At 43.7% G+C, this 16,744-nt stretch overlaps 1 protein-coding gene and 1 long non-coding RNA gene across 4 annotated transcripts in view; one reads left to right on the top strand and one right to left on the bottom strand.

Annotated features, from left to right (window-relative positions):
- Positions 1-16,381, bottom strand: part of LOC130297488 (uncharacterized) — a 54,339-nt gene extending 37,958 nt beyond the window's left edge. For both annotated transcript variants that reach the window (XR_008849561.1, XR_008849562.1), the window contains exons 1-2: positions 16,243-16,381; positions 4,465-4,699 (exon numbers count right to left, since the gene is read on the bottom strand). This is a non-coding gene — a long non-coding RNA (uncharacterized LOC130297488). The remainder of the gene's footprint in view (positions 1-4,464; positions 4,700-16,242) is intronic.
- On the top strand, positions 2,262-16,349 carry LOC130297485 (lysosomal protective protein-like). Of its 2 annotated transcripts, XM_056550013.1 has the most exons (15): positions 2,262-2,382; positions 4,312-4,475; positions 4,545-4,656; positions 4,738-4,788; positions 5,778-5,864; positions 6,721-6,876; positions 7,055-7,146; positions 8,306-8,390; positions 9,185-9,276; positions 11,513-11,585; positions 11,748-11,896; positions 13,609-13,684; positions 14,924-15,013; positions 15,151-15,252; positions 16,212-16,349. In XM_056550013.1, the coding sequence occupies exons 2-15, from the start codon at positions 4,312-4,314 to the stop codon at positions 16,293-16,295; spliced, it is 1,413 nt and encodes a 470-aa protein (XP_056405988.1). In that variant the 5' UTR covers positions 2,262-2,382; the 3' UTR covers positions 16,296-16,349. The 2 variants fall into 2 exon arrangements, with proteins under 2 accessions (XP_056405988.1, XP_056405987.1); XM_056550012.1 differs by lacking the exon at positions 2,262-2,382 and having other exon boundaries at positions 2,416-4,475.
- Positions 16,382-16,744: the final 363 nt, after the last annotated feature.

The raw sequence follows: 16,744 nt of genomic DNA, 5'->3' as shown, positions 1-16,744 counted from the left end.
TGAACTGGTATTTCCTGTTTGAGTTTTCTTCTTCTGCCTACAAATCCCATAATTCCATTTTCCTCCCTCCCACACATCAGCCACCCCACCCATTGAAACATAAATGAGCTGCATCCATTCAAAAGACCTTTGGTTTTCAATCAGGGTGCCTACAGCTGTTGCATTAGTTGCAGATTGATCTCTCTCTAACCAAGCGATCCCTCCACCCATTGAAGCAGACAGGCTTCCTGTCATCAGCTGACTGGTGAGTCAGGTCTCAGCTGCATTGCAACCTGAGAAAAATCTGAGACAACAGTCATTTTGTATGCTGGTAAAAATAAATATTGGGGTGAAAATCACAGAAGAATTGTGAGAAAACCGTCAAACACAGTTACATACATTATATTATGAACTGCACTAACTGTACAGCCCCTGTAGCATAGTCAAATAAAAAAAAATCCTGGAATACCCCTTTAAGTCCTTTGTATTCTTTATAGGTTTTCTAGGTTTTCTTTTTTCCCATGGAGAAATACCGGTAATAGAAAAAAATTGTAGTTTGGCCCCTTTTAAGTTTTGTTTTTTATTGTGGAATGGAGAACAAGTATGTGGTGTATTCCATCTTTCTTAATAAAATAAAGATAAAAACAACTAGTACTGGTGCCTTTTTTTTGGGGAGGGGTGGATAAAAGGGAGGGGTAGTGGTGGGTGAAGGGGAGGAGTATGGGTGGATGAAGGGCAGGGGTATGGGTGGAGGAAGGGGAGGGCTATGGGTGGATGACGGGGAGGGGTATGGGTGGATGAAGGAGAGGGGTATGGGTAGGTGAAGGGGAGGGGTATGGGTGGATAAAGGGGAGGGATATGGGTGGATGAAGGGAAGGTGGATGAAGGGGAGAGGTATGGGTGGATGAAAGGAAGGTGTATGGGTGGATGAAGGGGAGGGGTATGGGTGGATGAAGGGCAGGGGTATGGGTGGAGGAAGGGGAGGGCTATGGGTGGATGACGGGGAGGGGTATGGGTGGATGAAGGAGAGGGGTATGGGTAGGTGAAGGGGAGGGGTATGGGTGGATAAAGGGGAGGGATATGGGTGGATGAAGGGAAGGTGGATGAAGGGGAGAGGTATGGGTGGATGAAAGGAAGGTGTATGGGTGGATGAAGGGGAGGGGTATGGGTGGATGAAGTGGAGGGGTATGGGTGGATGAAGGGAAGGGGTATGGGTGGATGAAGAGGATGTGCATAAATGGATGAAGAGGAGGGGTAGGGATGGATGAAGAGGATGGGCATAAGTGGATGAAGGGGAGGGGTATGGGTGGATGAAGAGAACGAGTTTGAATGGATGAAGGGGGGTGTGATTCGATATTTTTACATAGGCATCAATTTTAGTTTGTTCTAAGAATGTATTTGTCTGTTTTGAAGCCCTTATCTATTTTTGAGCAGTTCCTGAGGTAGACTGTTTCCACAGATTCACAGTACTTATGGTAAAAATAACTTGTCACCTCTGGAGATTAAACCTTTTCTCTAGTCGGAGGGAGCGCCCCCTTGTCTTTTGAGGAGGTTTTTCCTGGATTTGTTTAGGGTCATTTACATACTTAAAATAAGTTGATCATATCTTTAAACATCTCCTCTCAAGACGAAACAAATGTTATTCAGGGGGTGCTGTGTATTCTCACATTCAGTATATCATATACAAGGGTTTTATCAGTTTATCTATTATCATTCACATCATAAAGTGTCTCTGATGAAAAAACATGGATTCTTCTCATATGTCCTGGAGTATTAACACTGTATGTAACAGGAATGTGAAGATCTTAATCTGCTGTTTTCTCTCCTAAGGACTGTAACCAATTTTCAGACATGTTGACAGATTTGGTGTGATACCAATAATAGATATATAAGCACATATTGGTTACTGTGCATATGACCCATGGCGGGTATTGTCATGTGCGGTTGTCTATAAAGCCTTACGTTGTACGTAGCTAAGTCATATTGAGCTGATACCAAGACCAGGAGACAGTGAGGATAAGAAGGCCTATAAACATTACATTGTCTGACAGTTCAACCAAAATTGGTGGGATCTGCCAACAAATATGTAATGTAGCTTTGTGTATTTTGGCTTATGGGTTTCTACTCGATGAATCATGTTGTAGATGCGTAAATTTGGGTTCTGGAGTGATGTTTGAGGCTATGGGAAGATGTAGTTTGGCTTTGATTTGATCTCCTTGCTTTTTTCTCTATTTCATCCATTGATACAGATGTTTCCACTATTTCATTAGTGGGTATGCTCCCAGCAGAGGCAGCTCCCGGGGCAGATGAAATCTTTGGCCTGTCTGGTCTCCATACAAAACCATCATTTCGACAGTTTTCTGGATTCCACAAGGAATCAAGTGTAAAATACCTCCATTATTGGTGAGTAGTTGGTGACCAATAACCCCCCAGACCTGTTCTCTCTATAGAATTCATGGCTATTATGTTAAGACCTGCATCCCACAGTGGACAATGCAGCTCAAGCATCGTGAGTTCCTTTTGGCTAGGTGTATTACCCAATGGAAACCAACCAGAGAAGATCCCCACAGGGAAGTTGTTCTTGAAGTTTGTCTTTTACCTGCACTGCACTTTACTATAGAGATTCCTCCTATCAGCTATTGCACTACCATGTGTTAAAGGGGTACTTTGCCCCTAGACATCTTATCCCCTATCCCGCTCGGGAACCCCGCGATCTCTGTGCTGCAACCGGCATTCGTTTAGAGCATCGGGTTCAGCCCCGGAGGCTCATAACTTCACGGCTGCGCCCTGCTCGTGATATCATGGCCACACCCCCTCAATGCAAATATATGGGAGGGTGCTTTACCGTGCCGTCACAAGCCTCCGCCCCGCATCGCCAGTCATCTGGCACGGAGCGAAGTTCGCTCCGTGTAACGGATGTCTGGGATGCTGCAGCCGAGATCGCGGGGGTCACCAGCGGCGGGACCCTTGTGATCAGACATCTTATCCTCTACCATATGTATAGGGGATAAGATGTCTAGGGGATTAGTACCCCTTTAATGCAACTTACTGTGCCTTCAAGTACTATGAAAGAATTAATTGCCAATTTTATCCAGTAAAAACTATCAAGTTGTTCCATAAGTCTGGTTGAATCAGTGCACTTCCAAAACCACGGGTACACCCCACTTTTCAAATCCCAGACATACTACACAGGCTGTGCCCCAGGAGGGTGATTTTCACCAACTCCTTTGTACTCCCTTTACTATGGAGAAGTGGGTCAGATAGCCGAGGGCTGCTGTATTGGCTTTAGTCGGTATATGACATGTATGTGTCAGTATAGACAAAGGTTATATGAGGTTATCTATCACTTATCAGTCAGTCACATCATAACGTGTCTCCGATGAGATAACATGCCTTCTGGTCATATGTCCCTAAATATTAACACTGTATATAACAAAAATGTGTAGACTTTATTCTGTATATGGACTGTAGACAATTCTCTGACACATAGATTTAGTGTGATACCGATAATAGATATGAGTGGTTTCCGTACATATGACTGATGGCGGGTATTGTCATGTGTGGTTGACTATAAAGCCTTACTTCGTTCGTATCTAAGTCATACTTTGCTGAGACTAAGACCTGGAGACGGTGAGGATTCAGGCCTGGTGCAAGGATTTTTGCCACCCTAGTCGAAATCCCATCCCGATGTATGGAGGCACGCGCAATGTTGGAGATCTGACCTTAGTGATCGCCCCTGTCTACCTCGGAAGTGGCACTGCGCTCCTCCAGCACGCTGAAAAATGCTCATTATTATAGTACGGGTGGAGTGGGGGTAGCATGGTGGGGTTTTGCTTGATGGGAGGGTGCTTTAGATGCTGGCTAACTTTATTGCAGCTAACAGAGTGGCGCCCTTATAAAGAGGGTGCTCTAGGCGGCTGCCTATTTTGCCTATAGGCAGAACCGGCCCTGTGAGGATTATGAACATTTTGCTAACAAACCTATGTCTGGAGCACAATACTGTCGTCCATTGGGCATTTTTGTTGGTTTCAATGGGGAGAGGAGAACATAGGATTCAACATGGCTGATTCTTCTGTCCTCCTGCACTGACAGGGGACACTCAACCAACCATACATGAAGTGGGCCTATAAGCATTACATTGTCTGATGGGTCAACCAAGATGGTGGGATCTGCCAACAAATATGTAATGTAGCTTTGTGTATTTTGGCTTATGGGCTTCTACTCGATAGATCATGTTGTAGATGTGTAAAGTTGGGTTCTGGAGTGATGTTTGAGGCTATGGGGTTTAGATTTGATCTCCTTGTTTCTTCTCTATTTTACCCTGTGTTCTAGATGTTTCCACTATTTCTTGGGGCTCTGTTAGTGGGTATGCCCCCAGCAGAGGCGGCTCCCAGGGCAGATGAAATCTTTGACCTGCCTGGTCTCCATACAAAACCATCATTTCGGCAATTTTCTGGATTCCTAAAGGCATCAAGTGGAAAATACCTCCATTACTGGTGAGTAGCTGGTGACCAATAACCCTCCAGTCCTGTTCCTTCCATATTTCCTCTATCTTTTCTGTGCAGGTTTGTGGAGTGTCAGGAAGATCCCAAGTCGTGTCCTCTGGTCTTGTGGCTGAATGGAGGTCCTGGGTGCAGCAGCCTCGCTGGTTTATTAACCGAACATGGTCCTTTCCTGGTGGGTCCAGTAGATCTTTGTAGAATGTTGGTGATTTTTCTCTCTGAAAATATAGATATATCATGTTTACCTTCATTATAGATCCATCCAGATGGAAGAACCCTGAAGAACAATGAACATTCCTGGAATAAGGTAACAATTCCCATGGTTTGTTAGGTAACTCATTTGGTTAACCATTAGTATTCTGCACTTTTCTCATGTACAGTGGTATTTTATTATTTTTATGTTACATTTTTTTCATGATGTTTAAATGGGCCGCTAACATATCTAAGCTGTTCAGAAAGTATTTCACTATAACATTCACCATGGCTATGGCTTAAGACTTTTTGGCCCGGGTTTTACACAGTATTGTCCTTTATACAGAAATAGTCCCATTGTATCACGTTGTGCACAGTTATGGGATCAGTTGCGTCGAACTCTAGGCTGAGTTCACCAATGCCGGACATATGTGAACCCAGCCTTACAATGTGGTCATAGACACTTCTGTTTTCACCAAAAGATTGTCCTTTTGTTCAAGGGTGGGCCTTCATACTTTCATGTTTTGGTATGCCTTTGTTTTGCTCTCTCTCTCTCTGTATATATATATATATATATATATATATATATATATATATATATATGTATAAAGTGCAGCCTATTGGGCTCACCTATGTATAATTTACCACCAGCCATACAGTTGGATACATCATAAGCATCTGTTGGACATGTGAACATACATCCCTCAGGTAGATATTGACCTGGTTGGCTTTCAGTCCAGGACCATAGTGTACCAAAGCAACAGTGTTACCCAATTAGGGAAATTTATCAAAAAATTGGGGGAAATAAGTCACAAGTTTTGGTACGTAAAAATATGCAACTTTTTTTTATAACTCCCTCACCTATTTTTGGAGAATGGATGGGGTTTAGAGAGAGTGACATGGTCTCCTATAATTTATGTCAGCTATTGGTGTACATTGTGGCTAAAATCTAATACAGCTCCTAGATGATTTTTTTTTTTTAGTTTTCTATTTTTAGTGCAAGTGCATGGACACGATTCATAATTGAATGTATATAATGTATTTTCCCTTAACCATATACAATGTCAGTGTAAAGTTCTTCCACTTTTCTTCCCTACATTTCAGATTGCAAATGTTCTCTACCTGGAATCCCCTGCTGGAGTTGGGTTTTCCTATTCTGATGACAAAAAATATGTCACTGGTGACAAAGAGGTTAGAGCTTGTGTCAAATGATGTTATTTACATCCAGTTGTTATTAAAAAAAAAATTTGGTTCTGATATAAACGTCATGAAATCTTCCAGTGTTACCATTACACACATATTACTACACCCTAATACACACAATAAGCTGACACTTCCTGTTACTTGCAGTTTACTTGTCAGCTTTGCTGTATAGCCTGGGACAGAGTCAGCAGAGGGTTAGGATTTAATGACTGCTGTATTGTACTGCGGGAGGACTAGAGAAGGCAGGATAGTGACACTATATACTATATACTCTGTGCATCTCATATCTGGGAGAAGGAATTTTCTTTCCCTTTCTTGAGACTGAAATTGTATTACATGTCTGTACAGTAAAGCACACACCCTGCTGCACTCCTCCTTAAACAGACAATGGCCCTCATTTACTAACAGAAACTCTTTTTGTAGGCTTGTGTGCCTAAAAGAGTTGACAAATTAAACAGACAATGGCCCTCATTTACTAACTTCTGACTCTTTTTGTTTGGTTGTGTGCCTAAATTCTGTGTAAATTCTGAATGTGCAACTGAAAATACCCGACAGAAACACTCAGAGTGAGAAAAAAAAACTACAAAATGGGCGTGGTTTTCGGGAAATGAGGCGTGTTCCCTACATTTCATCCAAAATCACTCGTCTTTTCTGAAAACCACTTTGAAAACGTGAATTTTCTGGGAAGAAAACCCTATACTTTAAAGCATGTATAAAGTTTCCGAAAGCGGAGTAAATTAGTAAATACCAGCAAAAAACACAACAAAACCTACACTCCACTCTTAGTAAATCAGGGCCAATGTGTGTCTACATGATGTCCCTCCCTTCCTTTCTTGCTTCCCAGGTGGCTCACGATAACTACTTGGCACTGAAGGATTTTTTTCGCCTTTTTCCTGAGTTCACAGAAAATTATTTTTACATAGCGGGGGAGAGTTATGGGGGATTTTATGTGCCTTCTCTGGCGGTGGAAGTAACCAAGGACAGCAGTATAAACTTAAAGGTAAGAAGACATCTTTTATTTTTATATTAGTATGACACCTGTGTGCTATAACCTGGTCAACTATAAAGAGTCCGACAGTAGGGTCAAAGCAGACAACCATGGAGCTATGTATATATATATCTTGAGGGTACAGGAAGGCGATGACAGATTCTAATATGTAATTGTCATTTAATTTCAGGGCCTTGCTATAGGAAATGGGATTACAGATTATAAATTGAACGACATCTCCCTTATGTATTTTGCATATTATCATGGTTTGATCCACATAAAGTGAGTGAAACGTAAGCACTTGTTCAGTATGTATGAATGTAGATGACCTATATGTCCTGTCATTTCTGTCCCTATATACAGTGCACTCTGTGACAAGTTACCCTATAAATGACTTGCTCCCTTGCCTGTACTCCTCTGTGTATGATGCTTCATCCTACTGTTGTTCTTAGGAGTAGCATTGATATGGGGGTGTGGGGGGTGAAGACCGCAATCGGGTAACACCCCTAAGTGAGAGTGGTTGCGGGAAGCAAATCCGCTTTCACGCCAGTTCGAAGCCTTTGCTAGGCCTCTATGGCTCCATAGCAGGCTCTACTAAAAGAGCACAGATCTAGTGGATCAATGCTAGAAATATGCAACTTGGAAGAGAAAGAGTCCAGCGCAGCTTCTTTGATACAAAATCATGTTTTATTGGATGGCTTAAAGGATGGCTTAAAGGGGTACTCCACTGCTTAGCGTTTGGAACAAACTGTTCCAAACGCTGGAGCCGGGAGCTCGTGAGATTATAGCCCCACCCCCTCATGACGTCACCCCCACCCCCTCAATGCAGTTCTATGGGAGGGGGTGTGACGGCTGTCTCCCATAGACTAGCATTGAAGGGGCGGGTGGGACGTATTGGGGGGCTATGATATCACAAGCTCCCGGCGCTGGTTCCAGCGTCCGGAACAGTTTGTTCCAAACGCTTAGCAGCGGAGTACCCCTTTAACTATCATGGCTCAACTACGGTTTTCAGTCCGGCCACAAAACCAGGTACAGGGCAAAAATGAGCCGACCCGGAGTCACAATCTGACTCCGTTCTGCTCATTTAAAGGAATGAGATGCTGGCCGGGTCCAACTGGGATACGGGAGCACCTGGTTTTCACATCCCCAACTAGATCCAGTGACCGTATGAAGAAAATGTGATGTGAATGCAGCCTAACAGATGCGATCAGCATATTAGCATTTCTCATTTGTCGGCTGGTTGCTGGGCCTATTACACAGGGCAATATCGGCCCGATCGCCCAATATTTCTATTTATCATTTTCTCTCTGCATGGCAGCTTTCATACACGTTGTATTCTATAAAGATGTTGTAATAAAAAAGGCAGAAAACTGTAACAAGTGCTCATGGGACAACATAATGTTCTCCATTTTTCTTGTCTGTCTTGTTGTTCTTAATAAAGGGAATGGTCACTGCTGGAGTCCGTTTGCTGTAAGAAGAAGGTTTGCACTTTTTTTGATACCAAGGTCAAGGCCTGTAAGACTGCAGTGAGTATTGGGATGGTTTTGTGCCACCAAATGTTTTATGATGAGTGACACCTGGAATGGCAGGAAATACAGGTGATAGCTACGTAAGAATAGACTACATGGGGAATGTAATACTTATAAGATGGGGAATGTAATACTCTATCACACAGGATAGAACCACATATAGTCATCACATTCGAAGAGACCATGTTAAAGGGCTACTCCGGGAAACTAAATCCATAGCCCATCCTTTCCCTCTCATTAACCTATTTAGTTGTCTAAATATCATTTATTAGCTATATAGAGAAGTTTCCCTTCTCTGGTTGTCACTTACATGCATGAAGTGAGGAAATGACATCACCCAGTCACCCCACTCTGTCTCTGTCCAAATCCCTCTCTGAAAGTAGGCTCCACCCTCCTGAGAGACACAGACCATGTGGTTTCTGCCCTGCTCTGATGAGTCATTCTCTCTTTATTGCTGAGAACTGGGAGGTGTATGCAGCCTCAGCCAATCAGACACTAAACCTCTTTCTGCTGATCAGAGCGGTAGGGTGGTGGCTGCTGTCAGAGAATGAGCTGACTGGCAGAGCAGAGCTGCAATTATTGCTGGGAGACGTAGGCAAGGGGAGGGAAGGATGATAAAGAATGTCAAGCAGCCAGAGAAGACAACAGAGGCCACAGGAGCCATGCATATCAGGCAGGATGGTTTACAGGGAACATATCCAGGTAGTGTGGTGGCTTTGGAGATTTTTTAATAAATATACTTCCCGGGAGTACCCCTTTTAGCATGATGATGGATTTCATTCTCTTTCTAGGTTTCTTCGGTGCTGCCAAATATTTTTAACCCCAAAGAGAACATATATAATCTTTATCATCCGTGTGTGGGGGGAGAACCTGGCGAGATCAGGTACATCGATCAAACACGTAAATGCGATGCATAATGGCGCCAACCATTCAGACACATGCAGATTTAAAGGGTTACTGGAAATAAGCTTTTGACGTGTTAGACAGACATGGTAAATGTAGTTTTTTTTTACATATCTTTTTATTAAGAGTTATTAATTAGGAATATTGGAGAATGCCTTACAAAGGTAGGCCACATGAAATATGTTGTAAATATAAGAGAATGCATTGAAAACATTCCAAATAAATCCCATCCGACGTCACGATGGACAGACAGGGCCGCCACCGTACGTGCACCATCTATTCATCTTCAGCGCATTAGCAACATGGGGTTCAGCAAACTGGATCCAGGTAAAAACATCTTCTTTAATAGACTTTAAAACATGCTTCACACGACATGTAGTTAGGCTCGACAGGTCTGGCACGTTTCGGTCCACAGACCTTAATGAAAAGTCTATGATTAAAGGGGTACTCTGCCCATAGACATCTTATCCCTTATCCAAAGGATAGGGGATAAGATGTCTGATCGCGGGAGTCTGGCCGCTGGGACCCCCGCAATCTCCATGCAGCACCCAGCATTCTGTGCCAGGTTCTGCTCCAGTCTCTGAAATGCTGAATTTCCAGGACTGGAGACGTGACGCCACGCCCCCTTGTAACGCCATGCCCCCTCCATTCATGTCTATGGGAGGGGGCGTGATGACAGTCACACCCCCTCCCATAGACATGTATGAAGGGGGGTGACGTGACGTCACAAGGGGGAATGGCGTGACATCATGTCAGGACTTTTCTGAGGTGATCAAAACTCTGAGGTAGAACTAGAAGCATAATCCTCCCAGACTGAGCCTAGTGCCATCCCTTGGTTGCCCAAACAAGCCCTTTCCATAGCCATGATCACCAACCTGCCCCCCGACACTTCAATCTATTGCAGAATCATGAACTATATTACCTGCTCAAAGTGCCCCTGTTTTCACCAGATGGCCCTATTCACGACCTATCATTGGAAACATGGATTGTCCGTCTTCTCACACATTACTCCACTTTTAGGGACATCCATGGCATTCTGGCTTCTAGTTCTATCAGGTCATGAGAGTAGACCGGTTGAAACCCTACGAAATGTTAATTCCCTTCATTACCTACTAGATTGTACAGGGTTGCAGCCACTTTAAATAAACTGTTCCTGAATACTTCTACCGATGCTGAAGATGTGGACAAGAGTGAGGAAAGATGACGCACATATGTTGGAAGTGTCCTCCCTGACTGCCCGTTATTTCTGGCTCATTAAAGCGCCTCACCACCACATTGACCTGGTTCCCTCTTCTGGCTTCCAGAATGACCATCCCAGGCTTCAGGAAATATGCCCTCCCTACTACCATATCAGAATGGTTGTGAGAAGTACCCATCTACATAGAATGGAGGAAGTTATATCCAACTCTTAACAGGGGCTCGACAAACCCTTTCTCCTATGGTTGCCCTGGACCAAATTTTGGTGCAGATCCATTTATCATCCAGATAGCGATGATTTGTCCACCCACCCTCTTTCTTTGGGTACAATGATCCCCCCCAAACTGCTGTAATGGCTGCATAATACATTGGTGAAGACTTTAATCTCAAATGACCATGGACTTTCAGAATGAACGGTTTCTATAGAGGCAGAAATCTATGGGTCGCGTCAAATGGGTTTGGACAAAAGGCTCCACTGTGACCTTCTCTTCATCCAGGGCTGGTGCAAGGATTTTTGCCACCCTAGGCAAAAGCTAATTTTTCTGCCCCCTTGACTCCTCCCATTGGCACGGCCCCCTACTGGGGTGACACACTGTAACAAGCCCCCTCCTCATGTAATTAGTTTACTATTGGGGTGACACACTGTAACAAACCCCTTCCTCATGCTGCCTGCTGAGCAAGTGGTTCAGATGCTGATTGTCTAACTTTCTTGCGGCAGGCAAAACGGCACCCCTCATCAAAATTGCGCTCTAGGCGGCTGCCTATTTTGCCTATAGGCAGAGCCGGCCCTGTCTTCATCTGTAACAAGTACATCACCCAACATACTCTCCAGAAAATCCAACTTAGCTCAGAAACCATAAACCATTTACATAAAATAACTCACATAACATCTAAAAATTAAGATTCTTTGCACAAGGAAAATTGTACAATTTAGATAGGGCAAAATTGTGTCTTACTTTTCTGATGGAACTCATTGTTGGTTTCACTGATGATCTGATAGACCACTCTTCTTTCTACAGAGACTATGGGGACCATATTAAAGCCTATTTGCCTGGTATATTGTCTACTGAAGGTTATTCCGAACTCAGTAAGGTAAGTACATGAAGGCAAGACACCCAATACATAGATCATAGACAACCATAAGAGACGGCCATTGTACCACCTCATGACTTTGTATTTCTGGATGTGACACAAATAAGGTATATTCTGTAGATGATCGATTCCGTGACTCTTGTCTTATTTCACGTTCAACAGAAGCTAAGGAACATGTCTGGACTAAACAAACCAATATTATTGTCCTTTCCTTGTGTGGATTATACAAGCCTCACCACCTACCTGAACAACCCAGAGGTGCGATCGGCATTACACATCCCGAATGGATTGCCCAAGTGGGAGATCTGCAAGTAAATATTTTATATGGCCTTCAATATGGAAAAACTTACCTCCTACCAACAGGAAACAACGGGCAGCTTTAAACACGGACAGAACCTAGAATTTGCTGTGAAACACTGTCAGAGAAGCTATAGTTACGGGGCTTAGAGTTACCAAGGGGGACCCAGATGGTTTATCACCACCCAACTGGGTTTCATTGATCTCTCACTATTTGGGGCAAGGGATTTTGTTGAAATTCTGCAGCCTTTTATAGCAAATCGTATATCTATAAAAGAGAGCCTGCTCCTGTGGTTCAGGCAGCATGAAACTGATGGACAGGGAATTTCGGCTTTATACATCTTATCCCCTATCCAAAGGATAGGGGTAAGATGTATTATCGCTGGGGACCCCCGCTATCTTGGTGCAGCCCCTCCATTCATGTCTATGGGAGGGGGCGTGACGTCCGTGGTGTGATGTCACTAGGGGGCATAGCCATAACACCATGCCATGTCCCCTTAATGCTTGTCTGTGGGAGGGTGTGATGTTACTAGGGGGGGGTGGCATGACGTAAATAGGGAGCGTGGTCGTGCCATAAAGCCCACATTGGTGGAGGCTTCACTGAGTTTTTTCCGTCTGCACACATGATCTTTGGAGCTCAGTCACAGTGACCATTGGGCTCTTCTCTCTTACCAAGGCTCTCGTCCCCCGATTCCTTACTTTGGTGGGGCGGCCAACTGTAAGAAAAGTCCTTCCTCTACGTAAGAATTATGGAGGCCACTAAGCTCTTGGGAACTTTTAGTGCAGCAGAAATGTTTTGTCCCCTTCTCAAGATCTGTGCCTCCACACAATCCTGTCTTTGAGCTATACAGGCAGTTCTTTGCCCCCTCATGGTGTTTGCTCTGATATACATTCTGTCAGCACTGAGACCTTATATAAGCAGGGCTGTGTCTTCCCAAATCCCATCCAATCAGCTGAATTTACCACAGTTGACTGTGATCAAGGGGGAGAAACATCTCAGAGATGATCCAGGAAAATGGGAGGAGCCAGATCTCAAGTGCTATAGAAAAGGGCCTGAAAACTTATGCCTATGTAAAATTTTTGTTTTTCATTTTTAATAAAGTTTACAAATATTTCTATAATTCTGAATTCAAGTAGAGAAAACAGACATGGTCGCATATTTACAAATTGTATTTTGATCTACTTGCTTCTCAGCATAAATTCAAAAACTAACAGGTTGTTAGTATACATTTTGATCAAAAAGTACAAGCCCACTCGCCACGTCAAGGCCACCTATTTAGAGTGGGTCCTTAACGTCCCTAGCATAAAAGGGGATAAGATGTCTAATCGTGGGGGTCCTGCCGCTGGGACCCCCCGCGATCTCGGCTGCGGCACGTTAGACATCCGGTGTACGGAATGAACTTCACTCCATGCGTGACGTCACAAGCCTCCGGAGCAGCACCCGACACTCTTAACGAATGCCAGGTGCAGCAGGGAGATAGCGGGGGTCCCCAGCGGCAGGCAGGTGAAGGACATGGAGCTGTATATGATGGAATGTAGTGCACCAAAATGGCCTAGGTAGGAGAAGAAAGAGCAATGACCATGATCATACATAACCCCTCTAGTTATTTATCATACTAAGTCGTGGATGCGCATTGGGGTTGGCTCACAAGTTCCCCATGGGCCCCATGATGACGTCTTAAGCCAATGTTTAGCCTATGTTATATCACTTTCTATTGTTTTACAGCAAGGATGTATTTGGGGATTTTGAGAGAGAGTTGGAGAACTCACGTGACCTATACCGTCAGCTCCTGATGAAGAAGGTAAGTTAAATTGGGGTCATTTGTTCTGGCAATAGGAATATCTTGGGCAGGCCATACATATCAAAAGTTTTTTATAATGACAGTAATGTCAGAGTAAACCAAAGATCTGTATAATATCTGTACAGTTTTTGTCAAATCTTGCTGGGCTGAGCGCTAAGCGCTGGCTAAGCAGGATAAAGAGTTAACTAGCGCTGCAGAACAGTGCTAGTTAACTCTCCAGGGGTGGAGGTTGTATACTGTATGCAGCATTTTGCTGTATACGGTATACCGAAGATCACTTTAGAAACTTCCTTTCTGGTGCAGGTCTCTCCTTTTTATCCTTGCCTCTAGTGATGACATCACTAGAGGTGGAGCCACAAAAAAAGACGATCAGACAGGAACATGGTTGGTAAGTATGGGTCTTGTTTTTTGAAAAAAAAAAAGGCATGTTGAAAATGTATAATGTGAACAGACCCTTTCGGTCAGTGTGTTTCCAAACAGGAAGCTTCCAGCTGTTGCCTTTGGCTGTCTGGAAATAATGGGAGTTGTAGTTAAGCGACAGTGAGCTTTTAGCTGTTGTTACACTACAACCCCCATCATTCCCAGACAGCCTTTGGCTGTCTTGGAATGATGGGAGTTGTAGTTTAGCAACAGTGAGCTGTCGGGCGAGCAGAACCTGGCAATGTTCGAAAGTTCGGCAAGCCGAGAACCCTGCGAAATTCGGATTAAATCCGTGTTCGGGGGGAGCTCGGCTCACTCAATTCTAATAGTTACATAGGGGGAGATTTATGAAAGGAAGCGCGGTGCAGTTGCCCATAGCAACCAATCAGATCTGTTCTTTCATTTTTCACAGGCCTCTTTAAAAATGAAAGAAGCAAGCTGATTGGTTGCTACGGCCAACTGCAACTCTCTACCCCTACACAGGATTTGATAAATCTTCCCCTATATAGTTTATAGTTCATAAGGTTGAAAAGAGTCCATCCAGTTCAACCTATTGGGGGAGATTTATCAAAACCTGTCCTGAGGAAAAGTTGCCCAGTTCGCCGTAGCAACCAATCAGCTCGCTTCCTCTGCAAAATGAAAGAAGCCATCTGATTGGTTGCTATGGGCAACTGGACAATTTTTCCTCTGGACAGGTTTTGACAAATCTCCCCCATTGTATTGATCCAGAGGAAGGCAAAACCCATATGGGGCTGGTACCAATTGCCCCATAACAGGGGGTAAGTTATAATTGTACTTGTTGTCTATCCTTCTCTGCAGGAGTACCGCGTCCTGGTGTACAGTGGAGATTTCGACATGGCGTGCAACTTTCTGGGTATTGAGTGGTTTGTGGACTCTCTTAACCTTAAGGTATCTAGACTTATGTCATGGCGTAGGATATGAGAAGAATTGTCTCTATGAATCTCTATCTTGTAATTTAGTAATGTTGCGATACGTATTTTCTGTGTACACCATTATCCTTCGCTGTATCTAACAACCTTCTGTAGTCACAGGGATCGTACCATCCTTGGATGTGCCATGATGGAAAGACGTCACAGATTTCCGGTTATGCCAAACAATATGCCAACCTCACTATTCTAACTGTGAAGGTGCGAAATTGTCTCTAGCCGGTCTTTATTTCCTATCATGACGGCATGCAGTCCTTCCTATTCCTGGCTTCTATATTACCTTGAATGGTTGTTGGCCGATGTTTACTCACTGTCACAGTCCCCTAAAAGAGGGTTTTACAAGCCCAGTCCTCCAGCTCCCTCAAACAGGTCATGTTTTTAGTCTTTTACAGGTTATATAATTGTGGTCAATGCATCAGGCATCGCCACAACTGTTCTCTGTAAGGATATTCTTAAATCATGACCTGTTGTGGGTCCTTGAGGACTGTGCTTGGGAAACACTGACCTATAATATGGAATAAAAAGAAACACCGCCAATAAAGGCCAAGTGGTCAATTACTTACTATGTCTAGCTTTTGTGGATACCACTTATGGTTATTTTATCCACTACATCTACTCGAGGAGAGCACCAGAAGGCTATAGGCCATGCAAAGTTATACTGGGAAAAAACTATGCAAAGTAGCTCTTCTCCAGAAGGAATAGATGATGCCATTTGTTGCTACCTATTGAAGGTAGCATCTTTTCACTCCTTTAAAGTGAAGTTCTTTGTAGTCTGACCACAGTGCTCTCTGCTGACACCTCTGTCCATGTCAGGAACTGTCCAGAGCAGGAGAGGTTTGCTATGGGGTTTTTCTCCTGCTCTGGACAGTTCCTGAGACAGACAGAGGTGTCAGCAGAGAGCACTGTGATCAGACTGAAAAGAACAACTCAATTTCCTGTAGTATACAGCAGCTGATAAGTACTGGATGGATTAAGATTTTTTAAAAGAAGTCATTTACAAATCTGTTTAACTTTCTGGCCCCAGTTGATTTAAAAAAAAAAAAAAATTGTTTAAAATATCATCCAAGCCTGCAATCTATTCCAAAGGGAAGTATAAACTCTGTCTTGAGCTCCAACATCCTGAATAATCAGAAATTTCTCATTTTTTCATTGATTTGCAGGGAGCCGGTCACATGGTGCCAGAAGACAAACCTTTCGAAGCTTTTCAGATGTTCAGACAATTCATCAATAATGAGCCCTTCTAGATCTTCCTGTCCGCACTGTATCCCTCCAGACTGCTTCCCTGTTACCGTTCACATACAGTGGATAGTTCGCTTTCACTCTGGATACTTGTTATTGCTTTATACGATTGTTAAATCTTCTGTCGCTCAGCAATAATAAAAGGTTCTCCTGTAATAAAAGGATAATATAAAGATTACTCTGAAAAGTTGACAATTATGCCATGCAAGGTGTTTAAGTTTTAATGGGGCACTCTTACTCTACTGGCTAGCTTTCGGAACTAAATGTTCCAAACACTGTTTTCGCTCTGCCTGAATCGGCCACGCCCCTTGTGACACCATTACCACGCCTCCTCAATGCAAGTCAATGGGAGGGGGCGTGGTGGGCCACGCCCCCTCTCATAGACTTGCATTGAGGGGGCATGGCCATGACATCACAAGGGGCATGGTCAACCCCCCGCAGCGCGAAAACAGTG

Source organism: Hyla sarda, chromosome 13 (assembly GCF_029499605.1).
Source record: "Hyla sarda isolate aHylSar1 chromosome 13, aHylSar1.hap1, whole genome shotgun sequence".
Classification (NCBI taxonomy): domain Eukaryota; kingdom Metazoa; phylum Chordata; class Amphibia; order Anura; family Hylidae; genus Hyla; species Hyla sarda.
The sequence above is the reverse complement of the archived record's forward strand: the minus strand, read 5'-3'. Positions and strand labels throughout refer to the sequence as shown.

Coding starts and splice junctions, on each gene's coding strand:
- LOC130297485 (XM_056550013.1), top strand. CDS start 4,312: ATGTTTCCACTATTTCTTGGGGCTCTGTTAGTGGGTATGCCCCCAGCA. Junction 4,657..4,737: donor CCGAACATGGTCCTTTCCTG/GTGGGTCCAGTA, acceptor CCTTCATTATAG/ATCCATCCAGATGGAAGAAC. Junction 4,789..5,777: donor ATGAACATTCCTGGAATAAG/GTAACAATTCCC, acceptor CCTACATTTCAG/ATTGCAAATGTTCTCTACCT.